The 27,227-nt window shown below is 46.8% G+C and overlaps 1 protein-coding gene across 1 annotated transcript in view; it reads left to right on the forward strand.

Moving 5' to 3' along the window:
* The window catches only part of NRAP (nebulin related anchoring protein), a 130,785-nt gene that overhangs the window by 14,902 nt on the left and 88,656 nt on the right, over positions 1-27,227 (forward strand). The window contains exons 4-13 of the mRNA XM_030202711.1: positions 353-457; positions 883-987; positions 2,824-2,931; positions 5,742-5,846; positions 8,292-8,399; positions 13,457-13,561; positions 15,435-15,542; positions 17,628-17,744; positions 20,440-20,544; positions 24,050-24,157. Coding sequence (XP_030058571.1) covers positions 353-457; positions 883-987; positions 2,824-2,931; positions 5,742-5,846; positions 8,292-8,399; positions 13,457-13,561; positions 15,435-15,542; positions 17,628-17,744; positions 20,440-20,544; positions 24,050-24,157 — 1,074 coding nt within the window. The remainder of the gene's footprint in view (positions 1-352; positions 458-882; positions 988-2,823; positions 2,932-5,741; positions 5,847-8,291; positions 8,400-13,456; positions 13,562-15,434; positions 15,543-17,627; positions 17,745-20,439; positions 20,545-24,049; positions 24,158-27,227) is intronic.

A 27,227-nucleotide genomic window follows, 5' to 3' on the forward strand; every position in this document is an offset into this window, starting at 1 on the left:
TACTAGTGTTGTTCAAGAGCCTACTCCTCCTACTCCCCCTTTCCTCAGATTTTATAACAATGTGATACATCATATAAGTAAATTCATAGTTATTGTATAAAAGTGAGAATAAAAAATTTTTTTGTTTGGTAATACATACAGTTGTTATTAATTTTGGATGGGTTTATTGATGAGTTATTTATAGAAGAGACTAGTGTCCTGAGGTTTTTTTTTGTAAGAGGAGCTACTTTTTGACTGGTAAGTTTTATGCCCAGCTGATAAGGGAAGAGTATTTCAGCACGTAAACAATTTTTTTTTTTTGTAAATGTCCACGCCTTGTGGAACAGAGATCTAAGATGTTGTTACTCCGCAGATTAAATATCGAGAAGAAGGCGAGCGCTTTAAATCCGTTTTCCACTGGGACGTGAGGTCGAGAGAGCTAGAACACGCGCGGAATGTGGAGAAGCTGGCAAGTCAGGTAAAGAACGTTCCTCCTTCTGTCTGAGGGATGGAGTAAGATGGTAGATTGCACGGGGAATCCAGCTGCTACTGGAGAGCTGCCTGGGCTAGTGGGTCATCATCGGTGCAGAGAGGGCAAGGAATGAATGGCTTTGCAACCATTTCCTGTCTGGTGGATCAGATCTCTCCTAGGCAGTGTCGGAAGGATCTGATAAAGTTTGCAACTGCGGTGAGGTAAATTGTGCTTGCTACAAAATGAAAAAAGTATCTATATATTGCTTTACAACTCAAAAAATGTATATTGAGTTAGAAAAAGGCACATGCTTGAAAAAGTGTGTGACCAGAGACTGAAGACAGGCAGTAACTGACCAGTCTCGGGGGCTTATTTTCTGTGGTACTTAAGGATATAATCCCATCTCTTCAATTGTTTTCTCCAATTCTTAGAAAGCCTACCATGCTCTCTACGAGCAAGAAAAGCCATGGTATTCATCGCCTGTCCCAGACCCAGAAATGGTGCAAATGGCCGAGGCCCAGAAGAACCTCAGTGATGTAAGTTTGGGGTGCTTTGGTGCTCTCTGATGCTCGCTACTTCCTTCTTGTATCAGTTTTTGGCTTTCTGGAACTGCAGAGATGCCGGTTCCAGGCTGGAGATTTTGGGGGCAGTCCTGGATTTCTGACTACCCCGTCCTGGTGCATTCTGGGACTTGCAGCACTGATTTCAATGGGCAGGATCAGGCTCTGTAAATCCCACACTGCACTGGGATTTAAGTTCAAAACCAGGGCTGGCCTAAAGTCTCCAGCCTGGAACTGGGTGACTTGGCATCTCTGGAACTAATTATCTCAGACTGGCAGAGTCCAAGAAAAAGGAAGACCGAGGCTGAATCTTTCAGGTATGCAGGCTTCATTCCCTGCTGCCCTCCCTCACCTCACCTCAGGTCTAGAGCTCTGTGTGAGTGACCCCAGCTGGTATTGCACCCTATGTGTAGGGTTACCATATTTTGTCCCCCCAAAAGGAGGACACATGCTCCGCCCCCACCACACACCCAGCCCTGCCCCCTTTCACACCCTCGCTCCACCCCTGTCACATTTCCCCTCCCCCCTGTCCAGTGGCATAGCCACATGTGGGCCTGGCTGGGCTGGGGCCCACCCACTTAGGGCTCAGGCCCACCCAACAGTAGCACACATTTAGCGGTAGCTGGTGGGAATCTGAAGCTCTGCCAGCTGAAGACTTCCTCCTGATGGTAACGAAAACGCATCTCTCCACAATACCAGCACCTGTGCATTCTCAGTTTTCAGCACAAGCCTGCTGCAGACTGTCAAGGTGGAAAGAAGCGTTTTCCCACCAGCTGAGATATTTTTTGGTGGGGGGGGAGAACACTTGGTGCCCACCCAATTCTTGCCTAGGTCCACCCAAAATCTGTTGTCTGGCTACGCCCCTGCCCCTGTCACACACCCCGTCGCCCCACCCTCACCGTCACCCCCTCCCCTTACTACTGCCCTGGTGGTCTAGTGACCTCTTCGGGGCAGGAAAGAGCCCCCTCTTTCTTGCCCGGAGCGCTGCCCTGCATTCATCCTTCCTGTTGGTGATCTCGGCGGTGATTCAAAATGGCCGCCGAGAGTTGAAGTCTCGCGAGGTCACTTCAACTCTCGGTGGCCATTTTGAATTGGCGCCGAGGATCACCAACAGGAAGGATGCATGCAGGGCAGCGCAACGGGCAGGAAAGAGGAGGCTCTTTCCTGCCCCGAAGGCGGAAGAGGTCACTAGACCACTAGGGCACTAGTAAGTAAGGGGAGGGGAGGCCAGCAATCTGCCCGTTTGTCCGGATTTCTGGCTGACCGCCCACCAGCCTGCCTGTTTGTCCAGAAATCCGGACAAATGGGCAGATTGGCAAAACCCGCCCAGTTGCCCAGACATGCCCTCAAAAAGAGGACATGTCCTGGTAAATCCAGACATATGGTAACCCTACCTATGTGACGCACCCCCTGGTACCCCCAGCCCCATCCACTTCTCTATCGCAGGAGAGACGGTGGAGAGGGAGTGACTTCTGTGACCCTGTCTCCCTTGCACCCTGTGTGGCCACATCGCCTCCCCACCCCATCCCTGGGTTGGCCCCTCGTGAGAACAGTCTCTTGTCACTGCATAGTACCATCTTTCTTCTGGAGCCTTTCTTCTTCCTTTCCTGTCTCCCTACCCATTGCCACCCCCATCCCGTCTCTCCCTGCCCCTCCTAAATCTCAGAAGGTGCACTCAAACAGCTGCTGGAAGAGGAAATGCATTGCAGTGGGCAAAGCTGTTCACCAAATGGTGCCTTATATTTTATTAACATTTGATGCACTGCTATTAGCTAACTAGCAGATCATAGAGTCTTATGTGCTTGTGTCTAGGTGAGATACAGAGAGGAGTACGAACACCAGAGGGGCAAGGGCAGCTTCCCTGCTATGATCACGCCGGCGTACCAGATAGCACGGAGAGCAAATGAACTTGCAAGCAATGTGAGTCAACTCGTATGAAAATTCTTATTGCAAGTTAAACAGAACATGTAAGACACTATGCGGTTTCCCCTTTTGCTACTAGAGGGGGTGTGAATTGTCTAAAGGTGGTCGCTAACTCAGCTTCTCTAATTAGTCACCCAGCGGTGCCTGCATGAGGTCTGTGAAGTGGAGGAGTAGCCTAGTGGTTAGTGCAGCGTACTTTGATCCTGGGGAACTGAGTTTGATTCCTTGTGACTCTGGCCAAGTCACTTAACCCTCCATTGCCCCTGGTACAAAATAAGTACCTGAATATATGAAAACCACTTTGAATGTAGTTGCAAAAACCTCAGAAAGGCGGTATATCAAGTCCCATTTTCCTTTCCCCCTTTCCCTTATGACATCACAATATCAGAAGTGAGCCAAGTATCGAGCAATCAAGCCATTGTGACATCACTGATGAGGTTGGCTCTTATTGGTGGAATGAGTGGAGGAGTAGCCTAGTGGTTAGTGCAGTGGACTTTGATCCTGGGGAACTGAGTTCGATTCCCACTGCAGCTCCTTGTGACTCTGGGCAAGTCACTTGACCCTCCATTGCCCCTGGTACAAAATAAGTACCTGAATATATGAAAACCACTTTGAATGTAGTTGCAAAAACCTCAGAAAGGCGGTATATCAAGTCCCATTTTCCTTTCCCCCTTTCCCTTATGACATCACAATATCAGAAGTGAGCCAAGTATCGGGCAGTCAAGCCATTGTGACATCACTGATGAGGTTGGCTCTTATTGGTGGAATGAGTGGAGGAGTAGCCTAGTGGTTAGTGCAGTGGACTTTGATCCTGGGGAACTGAGTTCAATTCCCACTGCAGCTCCTTGTGACTCTGGGCAAGTCACTTGACCCTCCATTGCCCCTGGTACAAAATAAGTACCTGAATATATGAAAACCACTTTGAATGTAGTTGCAAAAACCTCAGAAAGGCGGTATATCAAGCCCCAGTTCCCTTTCCCTATTTCAGATTCTAGATGGAATGTTGCTACTATTGAGATTCTGTTGCTACTATTTGAGATTCTACATGGAATGTTGCTATTCCACTAGCGACGGAGAACTCAAAACGCCCCACGGTAGATACAACAGTACAACAAAAAAAGTGGGAGAGCGACCAAGGAAACCAAAGACAGGAAGATGTACATTAATAAGAAGGTTTATTTGAAGTATGAAGACTCGACACAACGTCGTGTTTCGACCGTTAGGCCTGCATCAGGAGTCTATAAAAATATACATATGATAAAAACAAGTCAAATGTAAAATAATAAACATATACAATACACACATATATGCATAATTACAAAGATATAATAAAATATTTGTAAATATAAAAGTAAAAATATTGCCATATAAATGAATTAAAATACATATAAAGCAATTAAAATACATATAAAGCAAAATTTTATATTTAGGGTATTGTGTCTATATCTAAAGATAGTAAATATTTATATGTACAATAATAATTAAACATGGGTAAAATTCAAAAAACAGTATATATATGAAAATAAAGCACATGCCTATCTAAGAGTATAAGGACAATGATAAAATGTGTGTAAATGTATGTAGTGATAAGATATAACTATATATAAATATATTTATAATGAATATATTGGAAATAAACATCAATATAAAATACAATTTATTGTAAACAAGACATATGGTTAAGGTCTGCTAAAACAACATGAAAAAACACTATTTCTATTTGAAATAATAATTATAGACACAATGCCCTAAATATTTTTACTTTTATATTTACAAATATTTTATTATATCTTTGTAATTATGCATATATGTGTGTATTGTATATGTTTATTATTTTACATTTGACTTGTTTTTATCATATATATATATATATATATATATTTTTTTTTATAGACTCCTGATGCAGTCCACCAGAGCGGAAAGAACAACAAAATCCCACAGGATACACAAAGGATCAGGAACAGCGGGAAACAGACAATGGCTCTGCAAGGGAAAAACGAAGAGAGCTTTGAGAGTTTCAAAATAAATTGATAACTGTAGACTTGACACAGTACTGTGTTTCAGCCCATAGGCCTGCCTCAGGAGTCTCAGCGCTGTGTTTGGTGAAAAAAAACACAGCCAAAGGTTCCAATACAATATTATACTCCGAATGGATATTGAGAGAATGGTCTGGTTTGATGAAAACGGACCTCTAATCGATTGCTCAAAATATGGCACTTTTGAAGGTTTTTTTTTTTTAAAGATTGCTTACTTTGTCTTCATACACAGCAGTTCTACCATTTTCATCAACCCAGACCATTCTCCCAATATCCCTTCGGAGTTTACTGTTATACTGGAACTTTTGATTGCTTTTTTACCAAACAGTGCTGAGACCCCTGAGGCAGGACTACGGGCCGAAACACAGTACTATGTCGAGTCTACAGTCATCAGTAAATGCTTATTTTTGAAACTCTCGAAGCTCTCTTTGTTTTTCCTTGGAAAGCCATTGTCCGTTTCCCCACTATCACATGTGTGTGTATGCGGTTGTTTGTTTCTAAACATGTGGGCCTCAGGCATGGGCCTAGTTTCCCATGCCTTAATCCTACCTTTTCAGCATGTTTACTTTCCAAGCTGACTCGGTGGGAAGGCTGTTTTAACAACAGACGTTTTTCCTTACCAGTAGGCCAAAGCTAAGTGAGACCCAGTCAGATAGCATTAAGAAGCCCGATGTAACGGTATCTATTTCCTCTCCGTGAGGTGCTGTAAGAATTAACTTTGAAAATGTGGATTAACCTTAATCCTTCTCTGTTCCCCATGTTCTCCTGCAGGTGGAATACAAACGTGGCCACGATGAACGAGTGTCTAAATATACCTCCGTGGCTGACACGCCAGACATACTGCATGCAAAGACTGGAGCTCAGCTGACGAGTGATGTAAGTGTCTGAAAAGGACTTGGTGCTCTCCACTCTGAGATGTGACTCAATTTTCTATAGGTTAAGCTGGTGCAGGGAAAAAGGAAGAGCCAGCAACCCCCTTCCTCTCTGTCTCAGGCCACCTTCCCTCATCTATCTTTTAAAGGCAGTTTTCCCCCTCCCAAACACAGACAGTGTTTCACTTAACGCTTCCCGCATCAGCCCCGGCATCTTCCTTCTCCCATGCCCCACGACCCTCCTTTGACATAACTTCCTGTTTCAATAGTGTCACGGCAGAGGGAAGACGCAGTGGCTGATGAGGGTAGCGTTAGGTGAAATGCTGTTGGTATTCAGGAGGGGAATTTTGCTTTTAAAGGTAGGCCAGGAGGGGGATGGTCTGAGCAGTGGCGTAGCCACAGGTGGGCCTGGGTGGGCCAGGGCCCACCCACTTAGGGCTCAGGCCCACTCAACATTAGCACACATTTAGCGATAGCTGGTGGGGATCTCAAGCTCCGCCAGCTGAAGACTTCCCCCGATAGTAACGAAAATGCTACTGTCCACAATACCGGCACCTGCGCATGCTCAGCTTTCAGCGCATGCCTGCTGCAGACTGTCAAAGTGGAAAGGAGTGTTTTCTCACCAGCTGAGATCATTTTTTTTTTTTTTTGGGGGGGGGGGGGTGAAGGGAACACTTGGTGCCCACCCACTTCTTGCCTAGGCCCACCCAAAATCTGTTGTCTGGCTACGCCTCTGGGTCTGAGGAGGGATTGTGCCAGTGGGGAGTGTGCTGATGGGAGGGCACCACACCAAAAAGTTGGCTCAGGGCCCCGTGGTCCCTTGAGCTGGCCCTGAACGCAGCCTTCTAGATACAGGGGTTTTCATAAAATGGGTACTTTTGTAAGGGGCCTGAGTATTTAAGTAGGGTCTTGTAAAACTACCTATTTATTTTTTGCTCACACCTTTTTCATTAGTAGCTGGAAGCAGGGCCGCCACGAGGGGGAGGCAGGGGGGACAAAATTCCCTGGGCCCAGGCCTCCAAGGGGGGCCCAGCACTGCAGTCCCTGGTCTCACCCGCCCGCCCTTGGCTCTGTCGACCATCTGCCACCGGGCCCCCTGCACTCAAATTGGCAGCACCGCGGCCTCACCTACCTGTGAAAACAGCAGATCACCTCCCTTCGGGCCTTCCCTCCCTGTGTCCCATCCTCATCTGATGTAGCTTCCTGTTTCCATGAGGACGGGACACAGGAAGGGAAGGCCCGAAGGGAGGCGATCTGCCGCTTTCACAGGGAGGTGAGGCCCGGTGGTGGATGGACGACGGAGTCAAGGGCGGGTGGGTGAGACCAGGGACTGCGGCGCTGAGCAGCCTGTGGTACTCAAACCTGTCCTAGGGATGCATAGGCCAGTCGATTTTCAGGATATCCCTAATGGATATGCATTAATAGAATACCAAATGAGTTATCGTAATAAAACTTGAATACTTCAAGTACCAGTCTCTTTGTTCTAGAATCACTTATTATACATCATTTTATTATCTTTTTCTTCATCAATCTAAACTGTTAACACTTCTTATGTGGATATACTTCCTACTTGTACTGCATAACATAAACTACACTATATTGAGATGTATTTTCAAAGCACTTAGACTTACAAAGTTCCATAGGTTACTATGGAACTTTGAAAGTCTAAGTGCTTTGAAAATGAGCCCCTATATTGTCTAACCAAATAATATAACCTTTCATACCATCATTCATACCTAAGTAAATAGAGCTTATTAGCATCACTCCTATTCGCTGATAGCTCAAATCAATACAAATACAATTCTGGACATAACACGTTGCTCCTTTTAACAATCTATTGCTCGTATCAAATATCAAAGCCTCTCTTCTAAGCAAAACTCAGCAATTGAGAGGATTTTCATTAAAATAACGCCTTGGTCTCAGTGCATTTTCATTAGGGATATCCTGAAAACGTGACCGTGTTCCCCTTTGAGTAACCCTACCTTATAGAATACTAGAGTAACTCAGTATCGGTGCTGCTTACATTTATCCACTGGCAATTACACCAACTATAGACGTGATACAACTGTGGCCTCCTCCTCGGAATATGGAAACCGTAGGCCGTACATTTCACAGAGTTACGTGTTTTCATCTCAGTGACTATAGCTGGATGAAAGGGGAGGAGAAGAGTGAGAGCAGGTAATGATTCTAAATTAGATAAAAATGAAAGGTGATACTCAAACTCATTCGTGGGCGATGACATGCGTGTCCTCTGACCTAATTATAATATGTTTAGAAATATTTATAACTCACATGCTACAGAAAATCATCTCCTAACAGATTATAATGATTTACAGGGCTATAATGAGCTGTAACAGCATCTGTAAACCGTGTGTTTTTGGAACATTAATTTACAAGTCTTGCTGAATTAAAATTCATTCTTCCTTTTTCTAAACTCTTGGTTTTGTAGCTGAAATACACAGAAGATTATGAACAGCAGAGGGGTAAAGGAAGTTTCCCTGCTATGATCACCCCAGCATATCAAATAGCTAAGAAAGCCAACGAGCTAGCCAGTGAGGTATGTGTTGAAGTGAACGAACACAGAATGTACAAGGGGACGGGCTAAGCTGACTCTAGATTAGATATTCACCAGATCGAAAACCTGGAATTTTCAACAGGGGGTGGGGAGGGTGTATCTGCATTTCCCTTCCTTCTCCCTCCCAATGCATCTCTCCCATCCTTTCTCACCCCTGCAAGGATCTGTAATTCCTTCCCTTCCCCCGCTCTTCCCCCCCCTCGTTGTACCTTAAAATCACTTCCAGTGTTCGCCCAGTGGCACCAGCGGCTCTCATAGGCTGCCTGTAGCCTGCACAGACCTTTCTTTCTGAGATGTCAGAAGGTGCGGGATGGTTCAGAAAGAAAGCCCAGTGCCGGCCGCAGGCAGCCTTTGAGTGCCACTGCTGCTGGCACTGCCTGGGCAAAGATGAAGTGATTTTAAGGTATGGGGGGGGGGGGGGGGAGAAGGAGGGGGGAGGGAGGGAATTATTATTATTATTTGTTACATTTGTACCCCACATTTTCCCACCTATTTGCAGGCGCAATGTGGCTTACATAATACCATAAAGGCGTTCGCCAGTCGGTTGATAACAAATACAAGGTTGCGTTGTGGCCAAATGAGGTAGTTGTGTATTAGGTACCATGAAGGTCGGAGGGAGTGAAGATTGTGTATTGTCCAGTACGATCATTGGTTATGCTGTGTTGCTGGGTGTGGGGATTTACGTTGGATCGGTGGGGTAAGCCTTTTTGAAGAGGTTGGTTTTTAATGATTTTCTGAAGTTTAGATAGTCATGGATTATTTTACAGCTTTTGGGAGTCCATCCCATAGTTGTGCGCTTACGTAGGAGAAGCTGGATGCGTAAGTTGTTTTGTATTTAAGTCCTTTGCAATTTGGGTAATGTAAGTTTAGGTATGATCGTGATGATCCGATTCTTGTTTCTGGTTGGTAGATCTATGAGGTCTGTCATGTATCCTGGGACTACGCCGTAGATAATTTTGTGGGCAAAGGTGCAGATTTTGAAGATGATAACGTTCTTTGATTGGGAGCCAGTGCAGCTTTTCTAGAGATCTTTGTAGGGCTGGGCCAGGAAGGAAAGGAAGGGATGCGGTGGGAGCAAGAAGGGAAGAACTGACAGGGGGTGTGTACATAACACACGCACCTGGATTGGATACGCCACTGCCGTTTTGGGTTTTCAACACAGCTGGAACCAGTCTCTACTACTGAGCTGTGGCACCATAAGCTTTCATTCACAATTACCTGGGGCTTCAGCCCTATTCTTTTAAACACCCCATCTCACCGCATATACATTCCTAGCGACAGTCTTTGACCAGGGGCCCCAGACTGGAACCTGGCACGTGTGTATCCTGGGTCTGACCACTAGATGTCGTCATCCCTGAAAGTCCCATTCACTCCCAAAGACTGTGAAAAGGCTGGGAATGAGTAAAACAGGGGTATCCAACCTCTGCCCTCGCCAGGTCGGGTTTTCAGGATTTCCCTGCAAATAGATTCACGCATATTCATTGGAGGAAATCCTGAAAACTCTGCTGGATTGCAGCCCTCGAGGACCGAGACTGGACTTTCCTGGTCTAAAATCAAGACAAGCCCAGGATAGCATGGTCTGCAAAAAGGACGTGGAGGGGGCAATTCTACAAATATAGATGCCTTTATGAAGCACGAGGGGCACATATTTTATAACGGCATCCGGGCGCACAGATTCCATGTTAGAGTAGTAGCAGAAACCCACCTTGGTGCGCCTGGATGATTAATTTATTTATTTCCTTCCCATGCGCGGCGTTTCCGGTGGTAATCTGCAGTTGGCGCATGCCAGCCCTTACTGCTGGATTAATGGGTGGTGTTAAGGGCTCAGGCCGGCTTTAGGCACGCACTGGTTTCAGTTTTACCGCAAGCCCGTTAGTCGTCCCATTAAAAAAGCGCCCTTTTTTTGCAGACCCGTTAAAAACTGACCTGGCCTGTGCCCGAAACAGGTGCATACACTACATCAGGCTGCTTTTTACCATGGCTTAGTAAAAGGACCCCTATATGTTCCATCTTTGCTTTACCGCCCAGAAATGCCGAAAGATCGGCCCGCAAATTCCTCAATCTGAACTTCCCCAGCTGTAAAGGAATGAAATACGAACAGGCTTAAGCTACTACCTTTGCGTCCAAAAGCACACAGTCTTGGAACGCACTACCCATGGCCCTGAAAACCATAACCAATCTAACCAGCTTTCGCAAAGCTTTGAAAACACATCTCTTCAACAAAGCCTACAAAAGTCACCCTCAATTAAACAAATCATTCCTTAAACCACCCAAGTACACCAAAAAACCGCCTCTCACACGACCTTACCTAACACCTTCCATCTAAATCCTCTTTCACCTCTGCTTATGATCGACTGTTTTTAAATCATGTAACAACGTTATCATATCTATACTCTGTAAGCCAGGGCCGTAGCCAGACAGCAGATTTTGGGTGGGCCTAGGCAAGAAGTGGGCGGGCACCAAATGTTCTCTCCCCCACCCCCACATCAAAGAAATATCTCAGCTGGTGGGAAAATGCTTCTCTCCAGTCTCCACCTTGGTCGTCTGCAGCAGGCATTCGCTGAAAACTGAGCATGCGAAGGTGCCAGTATTGTGGAGAGCAGCGTTTTCATTACCATGTGCTACTGCTGGATGGGCCTGAGGCCTAAGTGGGTGGGCCCCGGCCCACCCAGGCCCACCTGTGGCTACGCCACTGCTGTAAGCCACATTGAGCCTGCACAAAGGTGGGACAATGTGGGGTACAAATACAATAAATACATAAATAAATAAATAATAACACACCCTAATTGTCAATTAACAAGATGTACACTGGACTTTCACAATATCTAATTCTTTATTTCCTATCGCACATACTAATTTTGAAGTTTAATATTCATGATTGTTTCAAACTAAGTTATCCCGTTTTTTATTATAAGATGAACTTTCCTTCCTGAATACCTACTCCATTCTATCTCCTCTACCTTAACTATGTATGTCTTTTTTCCGGAACTGGTAATCACCATTACGGAAATATGTAAGCCACATTGAGCCTGCAAATAGGTGGGAAAATGTGGGATACAAATGTTGTACACAAATACCCTACGCTGACTATTAAAGGGTTCTATTACGTATTGTGTTGACATTGCGAGTAGTATATTATGCCATACTTTGCATTACTGCTGTAATTGTCTATTGCTCCTGTTTGATTTATTCTTACTGTACACCGCCTTGAGTGAATTCCTTCTAAAAGGCGGTAAATAAATTTCTAATAAATAAAATAAATAAATGCCAGCCCCGCCCAAGCCCATCTCATGTTCCACCCATGTGAATGCCCCCTTGCATTATTGCAATATTTTTCCCCATTCTATAAACGGTGCGGATCCCAGATTGGCAGCCAAAATAATTAGTTATTGGGCTCCACTGATTTAATTATTTCAGTTAACAAGCACTTAATTGGTGTACTGATTATGCGATTTGGGCACCAATCTGCCTATGCACCATTCTGTAACAATTTGCTCCTAAAATGGATCGTGCGCAATTCAAAAGGAGGCGTGGTCACTGGAGGGGCACGGTCAGGTTTTGGGCGTTCACAAAAGATGTGCGGCAGGATTTACACCAGGTTTCAGTTGGCGCAATTCCTTGTGCCCAAAGCTGAGCGTGGAATCTGGCGCTCAATGTTGTTCTATAAAGAGTGCCCTTCATAGAATAATGAGCGCCGATTTTTCGGTACATTTATAGAATTTTTTAACGCCACTGACATGCACCCTCACGGAATAGCGCTAGCGGAAAAGTCGCTTTGCTGCCACTTATTTATGTAAGGGTAGACTTAACCCGTAAAGTGCCAGATTCTGTATAAAGAACCTAAAAAAAAAACACGCGGTAAAGATTTCCACCTGTGCGTATTCTATAAGCAGTGCCTAGATTTAAGCGCAGTATATAGAATACACTTAGGCAGAAATCCTAGCACTTAAAACAACGCCCTCCCATTTAGGCCCACAAAAAGGCGGCCTAAATGCCTGCGCGTAGATTTATGCGCAGTGGGCCGTATTCTATAACCGCGTACGTAAATTTTGGAACACCCGTTTCCCCCGCCCATAGCCATGCCTTTTTTGAACTATACACTTTAGAATTTAGTGCAGTTCATTACAGAAAAACGCTTAGCGAGTTGTGCGTGTAAATTCTTATTATTGCCAATTAGTGCTTGTTATTGCTTGTTAAGTGCTGTTATCAACGCTGATTAGCTTGTTAAGCCAATTACTACAGAATATGCCTAGATTTCGGTGCAGATCTCTAGGGTCGCTATAGTTAATCTGGGGGAAAGTGCTAGAAGGGGGTGTGTGTGAATTCCATGTTGAATACATACTTGGACTGGATATGGCAGTGGCTTAGCTATGGGTGGGCCTGGGTGGGCACATGCCCACCCATTCTTGGCTCAGGCCCACCTTGTCTGGTATCCAAAATAGTTCAGCAGTGGCTGCCTCACTCCCCTCTCTCCCTCTCCTGCCCCCCCCCCCCGGATCTGGCATTTACTTTCCGCTTGCAGCTCCACAGCACCTGCCTTCTCTGTTCTACCTCAGCACCTTTCTCAGCAGCAGCCGCGATGTATGTCTCTGTCACATTCAGATGCTTTCTTTTGCCCTGCCCTCACTTCCTACCTGGCAGGACGCGGCAGAGGGAAGCCTGCGGGGCTGGCCAGGCAGTGGATGTACTTTCCTGTTGTGGAAAGTACTGAGGTATGAGGGTAGTTTCAGAGAGGGGAGAGATGCTGGGCCTCGGGGAGTGGGGAATGCAGGATCTGGGAGTGGAGGAGAGGGAGAAAGATGCAGGACAATGGAGGGGGGGGGGATTTTGGAAGGCCCACCCATCCAAATTCTGGGCCCACCCAAAATGAAAGGTCTGGCTACGCCCCTGGGATATAGAGGTAGGGCTAGTAAAGAATGCGCATCACTGGGGTACAATTCCATCAAATCAAATGCAAATAGAACGAAGACCCCCACCCCAGCGACCCTCCACGCCACAATAAGGTACTCTGTTGTTTTCTACATTTAATTTACAATTAGGTGAGATACCATCAGAAATACGAACGAGAAATTAAAGGGAAGGCCAGCCGTGCGTCCGGAGCTCATGTGACTTTTGCAGATGAAAATGGAAATATGTATTACCAGGTACGTGTATCCGAGCGTAGAAGAAATCTACTCTGGATTGTGTGGCTGCTCGTTAATACTACGCATAACCTAGGGAGGAATGTAAGCTTTGTCCGAAGCTCTTTAGTGCTGCATGGAAAATTACAGCCTGTACACCTCGAAAGGACATCTTTGCTCCTGGAAGCCAAGATGAGTAATCCGACTCCTGGTGAAATTTCTGAAGGACAGACATAGCCACTGGATGCATAAATCAAGGGCATGGGAGTCTGGGATAAGAGATCAAAGGGAAAACCTTGCTGTGTGTAGACTCTGAAATGCAGGGACTTTTTTTTTACTGTAGAACTGACACACAATGGGTCCCCGTTCATGGGGCATGCAGTGAATGCCTCTATTTTGTTGTACAGTGGAATAATAACCGATGTCCCACTCAGGGCCGCTGAGAGACTGGGCTGGGCCTGGCCCCGCTCCCGAGGTCGTCGTTGTCGTCGCCACCCCCCGGGCTGCCACGCCGCAGTCCCCACCCGCCCCCCCTCCGTCCACTACCGGGCCGGGCCCTCTGCATTGAAATCATCACAGTGCCTTACCTGTCACCTCGCCCAGACGAAGGCAGGACACAGGGAGGGAAGGCCCGAAGGGAGGCGAATCCGATCTGCCGCTGCTGCGCTTTCAGTTACAGAGGTGACAGGTGAGGCGCTGTGATGATTTCAATGCAGGGACCCCGCCCGGTGGTGGACGGAAGGGGGCGAGTGGGAACTGTGGTGCGGCAGCCCGGAGGGCGTCAACGATGACGATGACCTCGGGGCAGGGGTGGGGCTGAGGCCAGGTGAGATCAGGGACTAAGGCGCCGGGCCCCCCTTGGAGGCCCGGGCCCGAGGAATTTTGTCTCCCCTTCCCCCCCCTCTCAGCGGCCCTGGTCCCACTTCACGAGAACAGAACAGCAGCTCTAATGGTTAGTGCAGTGGCCTGAGAATCAGGGGAACTGGGTTTGATTCCCATTCCAGCTCCTTGTGACTCTGGGCAAGTCACCTAATGCTCCGTTGCCCCAGGTACAAAAGAAATATAATATGTAAACCACTTTGATTGTAACCGCAGAAAGGCGGTATATCAAATCCCATCCCTTGGCTGCTCTGCACTGGCCTCCCCTCCTTAGGAAGGAATTCGTGTGCAAATGAGCTAACAGTGAGCAGCTCATTTGCATGCGATTTCCTTCATGCATGCCCGTTCCTTTCTGAATCGCTAAGGGATCGGTTAGGGAAGGGCTTTTTCCGTTCAGTTAGTGCATCAGTTAGTCCACTGCAGTGCCCCCTAGGGTGCCCGGTTGGTGTCCTGGCATGTCAAGGGGACCAGTGCACTACGAATGCTGGCTCCTCCCATGACCAAATGACTTGGATTTGGTCATTTTTGAGATGGGCATCCTCGGTTTCCATTATCGCCGAAAACCGGGGACTACCATCTCTAAGGTCGACCATCTCAACATTTATGTCAACCATCTGTAAGATCGACCTAAATGTTGAGATTTGGGCATCCCCAACCGTATTATCGAAACGAAAGATGGACGCCCATCTTGTTTCGATAATATGGGTTTCCCTGCCCCTTCACGGGGACGTCCTGCGAAGACGCCCTCAGGAAAACTTGGGCGCCCCGTTCGATTATTCCCCTCCACATGGCATGCATGCAGGCAAGAGAGAGGAAGACCAAATCTCTTGTGGGACAGGGCGGAGTTCTTCTGCCCACCCATCTTGGGCCCAGGCCCACCCAAAATTGGGTGTCTGGCTTCGCCCTTGTCCCTTATAAGCTTCAAATGTGTAGGATGTCACCTTTACGAATCATTTATTTTGCCAAAACCATGACTGTCTAATTTGGATGATGCCATATTCAGATTTCTTTTCTGTAGGATTATTCAGAAGAAGACTACGAACAAGTTCGAGGGAAAGGAAGTTTCCCTGCTATGATAACACCAGCCTACCAGATTGCCAAAAAAGCCAATGAGCTTGCAAGTGATGTAAGTATTGCCTCTTGTCAGAACCCAAGGGAAGAAGATAAGGCGTGGTCATGGCATTAAAAGTTATTAATAAAGTGGGGTTAGAGAAGGTGTAGGACAAAGCAAAAAAAAACCCAACATTTTAGATTTGTTAGATTTGGATTTTATAAAATGTCTAACTTTCCTTTTTAAAATCTGTGCTTAAGGTGAATTATATTCAGGTACGTGAAGTTCCCTGGCCTTATAAGCTTACACCTGAGGCAATGAAGGGAGAAGTGACCTGCCCGAGGAGTAGCCAGGTGTTGGAGCAGCAGGATGAGAACCAGAAGAGCTGGGACTCATATCCTGCTTCTGCCACCGACCAACCTTCGGCAAGTCACTTCACCTTCCAACGTACAACACAGGTTGTACAACGGCTGAGGGGAGATATGATAGAGGTCTATAAAATAATGAGTGGAGTGGAATGGGTGGATGTGAATCATTTGCTTACTCTTTCCAAAAATACTAGGACTAGGGGGCATGTGATGAATCTACAAAGTAGTAAATTTAAAATGAATTGGAGAAAATTTTTTCTTCATTCAACGTGTAATTAAACTCTGGAATTCGTTGCCAGAGAATGTGGTAAAGGCGGTTAGGTTAGTGGTATTTGTGACCTGGATTGGCCACTGTTGGAAACAGGATGTTGGGCTTGATGGTCCTTTGATCTGTCCCAATGTGGCAATACTTATGTACTTATGTCCTCTTGGACAGGGAAATTAACTTGTGTTCTTGAACTTGTAACTTGCCTTGCACTTGGATTTGGAAAGGCATAAAATCTGTTTTGCTGTTCTGGGATCTTGCCAGTTACTTATCACCTGGATTGGCCACTGTTAGAAACAGGATACTGGGCTTGATGAATCTTTGGTCTATCCCAATATAGCAACAGCTGAGGGGAGACATGATAGAGTATATAAAATAATGAGTGGAGTGGAACAGGTGGATGTGAAGCGTCTGTTCACGCTTTCTAAAAATACTAGGTCTAGGGGGCATGCGATGAAACTACAGTGTAGTAAATTTAAAACAAATCGGAGAAAATGTTTCTTCACCCAACGCATAATTAAACTCTGGAATTCGTTGCCGGAGAACGTGGTGAAGGCGGTTAGCTTAGCAGAGTTTAAAAAGGGGTTAGACGGTTTCCTAAAGGACAAGTCCATAAACCACTACTAAATGGACGTGGGGAAAATCCACAATTCCAGGAATAACATGTATAGAATGTTTGTACGTTTGGGAAGCTCGCCAGGTGCCCTTGGCCTGGATTGGCCGCTGTTGTGGACAAGATGCTGGGCTCGATGGACCCTTGGTCTTTTCCCAGTGTGGCATTACTTATGTACTTATGTCCTCTACTTGGCTCACTTTTATTACATAGAGCAGTGATTTAACCTATTGTGATGTCATAGTGGCTCATTCCACCAATAAGAGCCAACCTCATTAGTGATGTCACAATGGCTTGATTGTATAGAATGTTTGTACGTTTGGGAAGCTCGCCAGGTGCCCTTGGCCTGGATTGGTTGCTGTCGTGGACAGGATGCTGGGCTCGATGGACCTTTGGTCTTTTCCCAGTGTGGCATTACTTACGTACTTACGTTAAAAACAAGCAGGGTTTCAACCCTGGTTCATAACCCACTTGTTTAACCGGTTAATCTTCCACTGTGGCCTGATAGTAAATGAGGCTTCGGATAAGAACTTGAGAAATTACCACACTGGGTCAGACCGACTGTCAAATCAAGCTCAGTGTCCTCTTTCCAACAGTGTCCGATTCAGGCCATAGTTATCTAGCAGGAACCCAAATGACCTATTTGCTCTTACCAAATTCAGTTGTATTTATTAATGAGGACAGAATAAAGCATTCAGGCTTTTTTAAAATAATAAATGGGCCAAAGATTCCTGGCTGAATGTGCGAGGCTCAGAAAATATCATTGACCAGTGGGACATGGCAGGAGAGGTGGACAAATATCAGTTTGGGGTTGGGAGGAGCAGGTCGCTCTTTGCTATGTAAACGGCATTTGCGTCCTTTTGAAAGCAAGATTGCATCATTCTTTACACATTTTTATCGTTTTTGCCTCTCAGATAAAATACAAGAAGGACTTTTCAAGGATGAAGGGTGCAGCTCAGTACCATTCTTTAACGACGCAAGATAATCTCGCCATTAAGCAAGCTCAGGATGTTAACAAACTCTTCAGTGAGGTGAGGACTCTGTATATATCATGAGGGAATGGGATGTTTGAGTGCACCGGGAATGGGCTACAGAGCTTGACGCTTCCTGTCCGCCCATTTCGATATGGCGCTAGGCATCGTAGTCAGGTGCTGGTTTCTTCCACTCTATGGGTCTCCGACCTCCTCCTCAACAGTGAAGTCTTTATGTATTCACGTTCTAATCCACTTTTCTGGAAGCTCAAAGAGGCTGTGCCACTTTTACGCCAACCAAACACTACTTCCCTGCCGTTAATAGGAATAGTTAGGAGCAGGCTGCCCCTCTCCTACTAACAGTACCAATATGCTTTTCAGACAAGAAAACTTAATTCAAATGAAACCCATGGACCTCACTAAGTTAAAACATGAAATTAATCCTCTCAGGGCCTTATAACTGGGTCAGGCCTTCACCCAAACCTTGTCTGGGTTTCTTACTGCATATCTAGGCGATTTCCCGCTGCAGCTTTCCTCGGAGGCTCCAACCAGAGTTGTGTCCGAAGCTGCTTTCATTAGCATTTAACTAACAGAACCACCTGTATTCGAGCAGTGTGAAGTTCTGGCCCAGCCACTTCTCAGAATCCCATCCCAAGGATCTTTCTAGACTACCTTCTTTCCAAGCTTCTGGTGATTTAGCAGCAAGCTGCTGTCCAGGGCTCTGTTAACTCTCCTTAATGTATGTGCCCTTTTGAATGTTGCCCTGCTGTTTCCTGGTTTAGATTTCTACTACTGCTACTACTTATCATTTCTAAAGCGCTACTAGATGTACGCAGCGCTGTACACTTGAACATGAAGAGATAGTCCCTGCTCGACAGGCTTACAATCTAATCAAGACAGAAAAACAGGACAAATAAGGTATAAGGACAAAGAGTAGCAAGATTCCGTGCAGAATCCCAAACAGTAGCAAGATTCTGGAATCCCAGACTACTACTACTACTACTTATCATTTCTCTAGCGCTACTAGACGTACGCAGCGCTGTACACTTGAACATGAAGAGACAGTCCCCGCTCAACAGAGCTTACAATCTAATTAGGACAAACAGGACAAACAAGAGATAAGGGAATATTAAAGTGAGGATGATAAAATAAGGGTTCTGAACAAGTGAATAAGGGTTAGGAGTTAAAAGCAGCATGAAAAAGGTGGGCTTTTAGCTTAGATTTGAAGACGGCCAGAGATGGAGCTTCCTGGGAACATAGCCTCATGCAGCCTTGATTAACATATCTGTCTTATAGAAGTACGGCAAATCTTAAATTACTTTTTGGTATTGACCAAACCTCATTTCCTTTTAGAGGTTGTTCAGAGAAATGAGCTATTTGCTGGTCTCCAGTTCCCCAAGGAGGTGTCAAACATCACTGAAATCACCACCAGAGTTGGGACATTAGTTGACATTCTCTGTAGAGAACACATACATTGAAAGTCATTGAAAACGGTTTAACTTTTCTCTCTCTCCGAACACGTTGGCAGGGCAGTGTGGGAGAAGCTAGGATGTACACAACCTACTTGTTTTGTGAAGCAGTAGCCTAGTGGTTAGAGCAGCAGGGCTGGGAACCAGTGAATCTGGGGTTCAAATCCCACTGCAGCTCACTGTGATCTTGGGCAAGTCACTTAGCAGTGGCGTAGCTAGGGGTGGGCCTGGGTGGGCACAGGCCCACGCAGTCTTGCCTCAGGCCCACCCAGTAAGCATGTCCTGCGCTCAATGATGTCACTTTTTGTTTCTTTGGCGGGAAAGTGGTAGAGAAGCCTGCAGAGCCGGCGCAGATTGCCTATAGGAATTGCGACAGGCATTGGCTCTCTGAGGTAGGACTGGTGGAGGGGTTTCAGACAGAAACGGGCAGACGTCGTGTCATTAAAAAAAAACAGTATATTGAATGTATGTACGGGGTGGGGGTGGGAAGGGGCCACCCAGGTTAACTCTGGGCCCACCCAAAATGGCAGGTCTGCGTACGCCCCTGCCACTTAGACCTCCATTGTCTCAGATACAGATTTAGAATGAAAGGTCTCCAGAGACAGAGAAATGCCTACTGTACCTGAAAGTAACTTGCTTTTGAGCTATAACCGAAAAAGGCTTGAGCTCAATCCAGAAGCCCTTTACTTCCCTTTTGTGGGTCTTCAGATTCCATTGGTGTAAAAACTGCACCAAAGCCGCCATTTTGTTATACTAATAGACTTTCAGAGGTGGTTGTACCATCAGGCAGTCTTTGCAATTTGAGAAGCCCATGGGTCAACACAGTGCCGTAGCGAGGGCAGCTGACACCCGGGGCGGGTCGCCGCTGTGCACCCCCCCCGGGCGCAGCACGGCACCCCCTGTGGAGCGTGCACATTCCTCCCCCCCCCCGGAGCGCATACTTACAGCGGAGAGCGGCGAGTGACGGGCGGGAGGGCCGATCCGCCCCGACTGCACGTTGCTGGGAGCTGCGTCGGCTCCGCTGGTTCCCTGCTCTCTCTGCCCAGGAACAGGAAGTAACCTGTTCCGGGGCAGAGAGAGCAGTGAACCAGTGGAGCCGGCACCCCCCCAGCGGCGTGCACCCGGGGCGGACCGCCCCACCGCCCCCCCCTTCCTATGCCACTGGGTCAACAAAACCCGTGGCTACATGAAACAATGTTGAGAACTTCTCTAGGAAACAAATTAGAACTTTATCTCTCTCATCAAGTGGACGTGTTTATTGGTTTTTTGGGTTTTTTTTTTTAAAGGTGGAGTACAAGAAAGACCTGGAGCACAGTAAAGGCCACAGTATCAACTACTGCGAGACCCCCCAGTTCAAGAATGTCAGCAAGATTTCTAAATACACTAGTGATGTAAGTAGGAGGGGCATAAAATTCTGTGACTGCTTAATACAGCTTGCTGCTGAGAGAGACGTGGGAGGGGCATAATCGAACGGGGCGCCCAAGTTTTCCTGGGGCCGTCCTCGCAGGATGGCTCCGTGAAGGGGCGGGGAAACCCGTATTATTGAAACAAGACGGGCTTCCATCTTTCATTTCGATAATACGGTTGGGGACGCCCAAATCTCAACATTTAGGTCGACCTTAGAGATGGTCGACCTAAATGTTGAGATGGTTGTCCTTAGAGATGGTCATCCCCGGTTTTCGGCGATAATGGAAACTGAGGACGCCCATCTCAAAAACGACCAAATCCAAGTCATTTGGTCTTGGAAGGAGCCAGCATTTGTAGTGCACTGGTCCCCCTGACATACCAGGACACCAAGTGGGCACCCTAGGGGGCACTGCAGTGGACTAGGTTCTAAAAGTGATATAACAAGATGGGAATTGAGGGGGGAAGGGGGGTAGAACTTCAATAATGATAGGATAGCAGGTGGGATGACACAAAGAGGGAGGGTGATGCTCTGCAAAGATCAGAGTCCACCCTGTGATACTAAAGGAAAGCGTCAGTAAATAAGTATGTTTTACGATCAGCATTGAACTTAGATAGTGAAGTTTGTAATCTCAGGGAACCTGGAAGAGCGAAGTCCTTGAACAGAAAAAAATTGAGTGTCTGGTCAGTGGCGTAGCAAGGGGGGGGGGGGGGCGGGAGGGGCGGTCCACCCCGGGTGTCAGCTCAGGGGGGGGTGCTCCCTGCCAGCTCCCCCCCCTCAGCGAATCGACACCCCCCCGACCAGCTCCCGCACCCTACCTTTAAAAAGAATATCGGGCGGCGAGGCGCAGCGCCTCACGCCTGCCCTGCACGTAAAAGAAATGTGGACCGTCGGGTCTTCCCTCGCTCTATCTGTCCCGCCCTCCGCTGACGCAACTTCCTATTTCCGCAAGGGCGGAACAGACAGAGCGAGAGAAGGCCCGACAGTCCACATTTCTTTTACGTGCAGGCCTCTCATATTCTTTTTAAAGGTAGGGTGCGGGAGCTGGTCGGGGGGGGGGGGGTGTCCATCGTGCTGCACCCGGGGGGGGGGGGGTGCAATGGCGAACCACCCCGCCCCAGGTGGCAGCCCCCCCCTGCTACGCCACTGTGTCTGGTGTGCTCGAAAACTAGAGATTATAAGCTGATTTTGTTGGGCAGATCTGAGGGTTCTAGTACGGCTGTATGGAATCAAATGCTGTCAGTAGGGGGCGGTGCTTCGATATTGTGTGTTCAATTGCTAGTGACAGGCAGGTTGCCTGAAATCCTGCAGAGCTTGCCTGTGCCTCATTATTGAAAATGTGATAGTGAAACAGCACCTCCCACTGGCAGGAGTGTAGATGGTCTCCTGTTCAACTTCATACAGTGCACATTTCCTAATGTTGGCAATCAGTGTAAGTGGGCGCACAGCTTATTATTATTCTATAAGTTCCGGGTGTTGCTGTGTGGAATGCCCATGATGCACTTATGTGCCAAGAAAAGAGGAGTAGTGTAACCAACAACACAAAGAACACCAGGACCAAAACGTATGTCCAAAATATTTGTCAGTCCCTTTTAGAATAAAGACGAATATTTTGGACATATGTTTTGGTGCTGGTGTTCTTTGTGGAAGTGTCTTGTTGGGTATGCTACTCATTTCCTGCTGCTACGCTCGTGGTGTTCCGCGTTCCTCCACCTTTGTGGGCACTTATGCTCCAAAACACAAAAAAAGTACCAACGGCCTTCAAAAACGGGACAGCGTAGATCAATCTTGTACATCTAGGACTAAGGGGGCGTGCGATGAAGCTACAATGTAGTAAATTTAAAACGAATCGGAGAAAATGTTTCTTCACTCAACGTGTAGTCAAACTCTGGAATTCGTTGCCAGAGAATGTGGTAAAGGCGGTTAGCTTAGCGGAGTTTAAAAAAGGTTTGGACAGCTTCCTAAAGGAAAAGTCCATAGACCGTTATTAAATGTACTTGGGGAAAATCCACTATTTCTGGGCTAAGCAGTGTAAAATGTTTTGTACTTTTTGGGATCTTGCTGGGTATTTGTGACCTGGATTGGCCACTGTTGGAAACAGGATGCTGGGCTTGATGAACCTTTGGTCTTTCCCAGTATGGCAATACTTATGTACTTATCAATGACCCAACACGGGCTGTGTTTCAGCACACAGCGCCTGCGTCAGGCGGGTCGTTAGCTATCAAAGTTCAATATGCACCTGCCCAGCATCACAGCAGGAGACAAAAGATAGGAACCTTGTCCCAACACTGCTCCAAATATCGTAGTGTGGTGTAGCTGGGCAGATGCATATTGGACTTTTGATATCTAACAACCCCTGACGCTGTGCACAGAAACATGGCCCATGTCAGGTCATCGATGTACAAGATTGATCTACACTTTGGAATAAAAGGACTTGTCCCGTTTTTGAAGGCCTTTGGTATTTTGCTTTGTGTTTTGGACCCTTTCTGTGTTGTCCTGCGGACAACACCTTAATGCGCTCATGCACTTCCACACCAATCCCCAGATTCTATATATGGTGCCCAGATTTGAGTGCCAATCAAAGATGCGCATGCAAGTTAATTGGCTTGTGAGCCAATTAATTGCAATAAAGGAGAAATTAGACTTTACCTGCTAATTTCCTTTCCTTTAGTCCTTCCGGACCGGCCCAGGTTTGGACTGATGGGTTGTGTACGCATCAGTCCAATCCTGGGCCGGTCCGGAGGGACGCTAAGGAATCGATGTTAATTATTGCAGTTAATTGGCATTATTAATTAGTTGAACAGGCATCTTCCTGGGTGCTAATTTATAACCCCGCTTGCCTAAATCCCCTAATGTGCAACTGAAAGGGGGTGTGGCTAAGGGCAGGGGCATTCCATAAATGTGAGCATGGAGTTCCAAACACCAGTAGTTACCTGGTTAGTGTGGACTGAATATCGTTACTGATCAGGTAACCCGAAATACCATCCCTGTACCCAGTGCATCTTTTCTAGCAAAAAAAGGTGCCGATACTCAAATGCTAGGCCACCCTTCAAGGGTGGGTTGATCACTGAGGGGACCCACCCCACAATAGCCAGGCCCCCTGCAACCAGTCACAGAACCTATGACAAGGCAGATTTGGTGTGTAGAGCCTGAGCTCTTTCATTAAAACTTGGGGTCCATGGGGTCAATTTTAGCGGACAATGGAAAAGGTGCCGGTGCTCAGTACCCCCACAAGAAAAGCCCTGCCTGTACCACTCTGACACTACCTGGATAGTGCCAAGGTGAGCAGAATGGATTTCCAGTGGCCCCATACATATACCGTAGCTGAAAATCTGTGTGTGGGCTCTGGTAAACTGGATTCGTTGGGTAGGATCCGTTCCTTCTTGGATAACTGCCCCATTACTTTATAAGTTTGAGGATAAGAGTTCATTTAACTACCCCTCTGAGAGTTTAAGAAAAATGTGCTTAGGAGATCTTATTTTTGTGCGCAGCTGAAGTACAAAGAGAATTATCACAGCCAAATGAAAGGTCACTATGAAGGCACAGGGCTGGACAGACGCACTTTACACGCCATGAAGGTTGGAAGCTTGGCAAGTGACGTGAGTATAACTATTTGCAATTTGGACCTATCAGCTCTGTCCACGTTATACCTGAACGATGAGTTAAATAGTATAAGCCCTATACCCGGAACTTATGGAATGCACTACCAAATGCCATAAAATCAACACATGACCTAACAAACTTCCGAAAATTACTAAACCTGTTCAAAAAGGCATACCGCAATTGAGCCACACTAATTATCAGACAACTAGTACTACTACTACTTATCATTTTTATAGCACTACTAGACGTACGCGGCGCTGTACACTTGAACATGAAGAGACAGTCCCTGCTCCACAGAGCTTACAATCTAATTAGGACAGACAAACAGGACAAACAAGAGATAAGGGAATATTAAAGTGAGGATGATAAAATAAGGGTTCTGAACAAGTGAACAAGGGTTAGGAGTTAAAAGCAGCATCAAAAAGGTGATTTGAAGACGGTCAGAGATGGAGCTTGACGTACCGGCTCAGGAAGTCTATTCCAGGCGTATGGTGCAGTAAGATAAAAGGAACGGAGTCTGGAGTTAGTAGTGGAGGAGAAGGGTGCAGATAAGAGAGATTTACCCAGTGAACGGAGTTCCCGGGGAGGAATGTAGGGAGAGATGAGAGTGGAGAGGTACTGAGGAGCTGCAGAGTGAATGCACTTATAGGTCAATAAGAGGAGTTTGAACTGTATGCGGAAACGGATAGGAAGCCAGTGAAGTGACTTGAGGAAAGGGCTAATATGAGCATAACGACACTGGCGGAATATTAGTCGTGCAGCAGAATTTTGAACAGATTGAAGAGGAGAGAGATGGCTAAGTGGGAGACCTGTGAGAAGCAAGTTGCAATAGTCTAAGCAAGAGGTGGTAAGAGCGTGGATGAGGGTTCTGGTAGTGTGCTCAGAAAGGAAAGGGCAAATTTTGGTGATATTATGGAGAAAGAAACGACAGGTTTTAGCAGTCTGTTGAATATGTGCAGACAAGGAAACCAATGCTTGAAATAGACAAAATGAACTTTCAGTACTTGACTACTTCACCTACACTGTCCAATTACTGAACTTTTAACGCAATACCACTTGATTTCTTACCCCGGTAAAAAATCTTTAACACTTGACTGCTTAATTTACTTTGCCTTGTACGAACTTTTACTACAATGCCACTATGTATTTCTTAATCCGGAACTGGCGATTGCCATTACGGAACAATGTAAGCCACATTGAGCCTGCAAATAGGTGGGAAAATGTGGGATACAAATGCAACAAATAAATAAATAAATAAAATACCAGTTTTTACCTGTATACCTTGTACAGACAGAAGCCTAAGGCCCCTGGGTGTAACACCCATTCTTATTTGGCCTGTAACTCTTCTTTCCACATTTACCAGCACCATTAAACCAGGTTTCTCATTCACGCTGTTCATGCAGGACCGCCGAGAGCTGGGGCCGGGACAAGGCCGCCCCCGGGCCCCCCAGCCCACCCAAGGTCGCCCCCCCCACCCGAGGTCACCGGGCTCCCCCTCCTGCCGCTGCCGGGCCCTCTGAACTAACCTTAAGCGCCTCCGTCCTTTCACCTTCGCAGCAAGCAGCAGCAGGGCAGACGTCTCCTTCCTTCTGTGCTCTGCCCTCGCGGACGTTAGGTCAGGCGAGGGCGGGACACGGAAGGAAGGAGTGGCCTGCTCTGCTGCTGCTTGCTGTGAAGGTGAAAGGACGGAGGCGCTTAAGGTTAGTTCCGGGAGTGAGAGGAGCGACGGAGGGCGGGTGGGCCGGACTGCGGCGGCGCCAGGCCCCCCCCCGGAGGCCCGGGCCAGGGGACTTTTGTCCCCCCTGTCCCCCCCTCTCGGCAGCTCTGTGTTCATGTTACTCCTCTCTGTAACCGTCAGTGGTTGTGTGATTCTTTAGAAGTCAGGCATTGAATACAGCATACCTGACAATAGGCATCTCCCTGGTAGAAGGCTAGAAAGCTCAGGGGCCAATGAGAATCTGTCATGTCATTTAAGGACAAGGGAGTTACATATAACTGGCAGGTACATCTAATTAATTCGTAATTAGGAAAAAAGGAATTAAACGTCAGTAGGGACAATTTGCATGTTCTAAGTCAGCTTCCCGGCCTTGTCACCATTTCATAATCTCTTTTACCGTGAAGGAAAGGAGAATCTGTCTCATTGTGTTCTGTTTCTTCGGGTATTGTGTAATTGTTAGACGTTTACATATGGCACGGTGATACTCATCGAATATGGTGGGCTCCAGTTTCTGTGGGTCATTTGCTTGTTAAAGCCACTATTACATATATGCAGGCATGACTGCCTCGTTTTCAAACCAACAGCAATGCGTATCTCCAGAAATTTGTGGTAAGCTAAACACAGTGGCATAGCAAGGGCAGGGCGGGTGCACGCTGCTGGAGGATGCAGACAGCAGCTGCGCACCTGTCGGCTCCGTTGGCTCCCTGCTCCCTCTGCCCCGGAACAGGTTACTTCCTGTTCTGGGGCAGAGGGAACATGAAAACGAAGAGCCGGCAGGCGCGCGGCGGGCACCCGGGGGGGGGGGGTTCTTTCTCTGAGGGATCGGGGGTTGTTTCGCCGGGACGGGGGCGTTGCGCTGTTCCGGGGGGGGGCGCAGCACCCGGGTGGCGGGGCGCATCGGCGATCCGCCCCGGGTCTCAGCCCCCCTAGGAACGCCACTGCAGATTCCCTCCCTTTGGATATTAGATCTGAGGCAAATTGTTCAATCTTTAGGAAGAACTTGAAGACATTTTTGTAGGATGGACAGTTGAGTGATGGATTTTATTCTGAGGAAACAGCGGGATTTTTTTTAGTTGGGTTGAGAAATGTTAATTTTTAGTTAGTTTTAATTGTTTTTGTTACAGTTTTTATTGAGTCTGTATGTACACTGTAGACTCCTTTATTACATGGGCATTGGAGTCCAAGACATTTGATGATGTTATAAACGAACCCACATTATATGAGGTCCATAGTTAACGTACTATAATAAAAATAACCTGGATCCAACCCTTAATGGCATTATAAGTGATGCTGCGTTATATTGCATCACATTATATGAGGGTGTACAATGTATTTTCTGAATGTGATCT

The sequence above is a fragment of the Microcaecilia unicolor genome, chromosome 5 (assembly GCF_901765095.1).
Source record: "Microcaecilia unicolor chromosome 5, aMicUni1.1, whole genome shotgun sequence".
In the NCBI taxonomy this organism is placed as follows: Eukaryota; Metazoa; Chordata; class Amphibia; order Gymnophiona; family Siphonopidae; genus Microcaecilia; species Microcaecilia unicolor.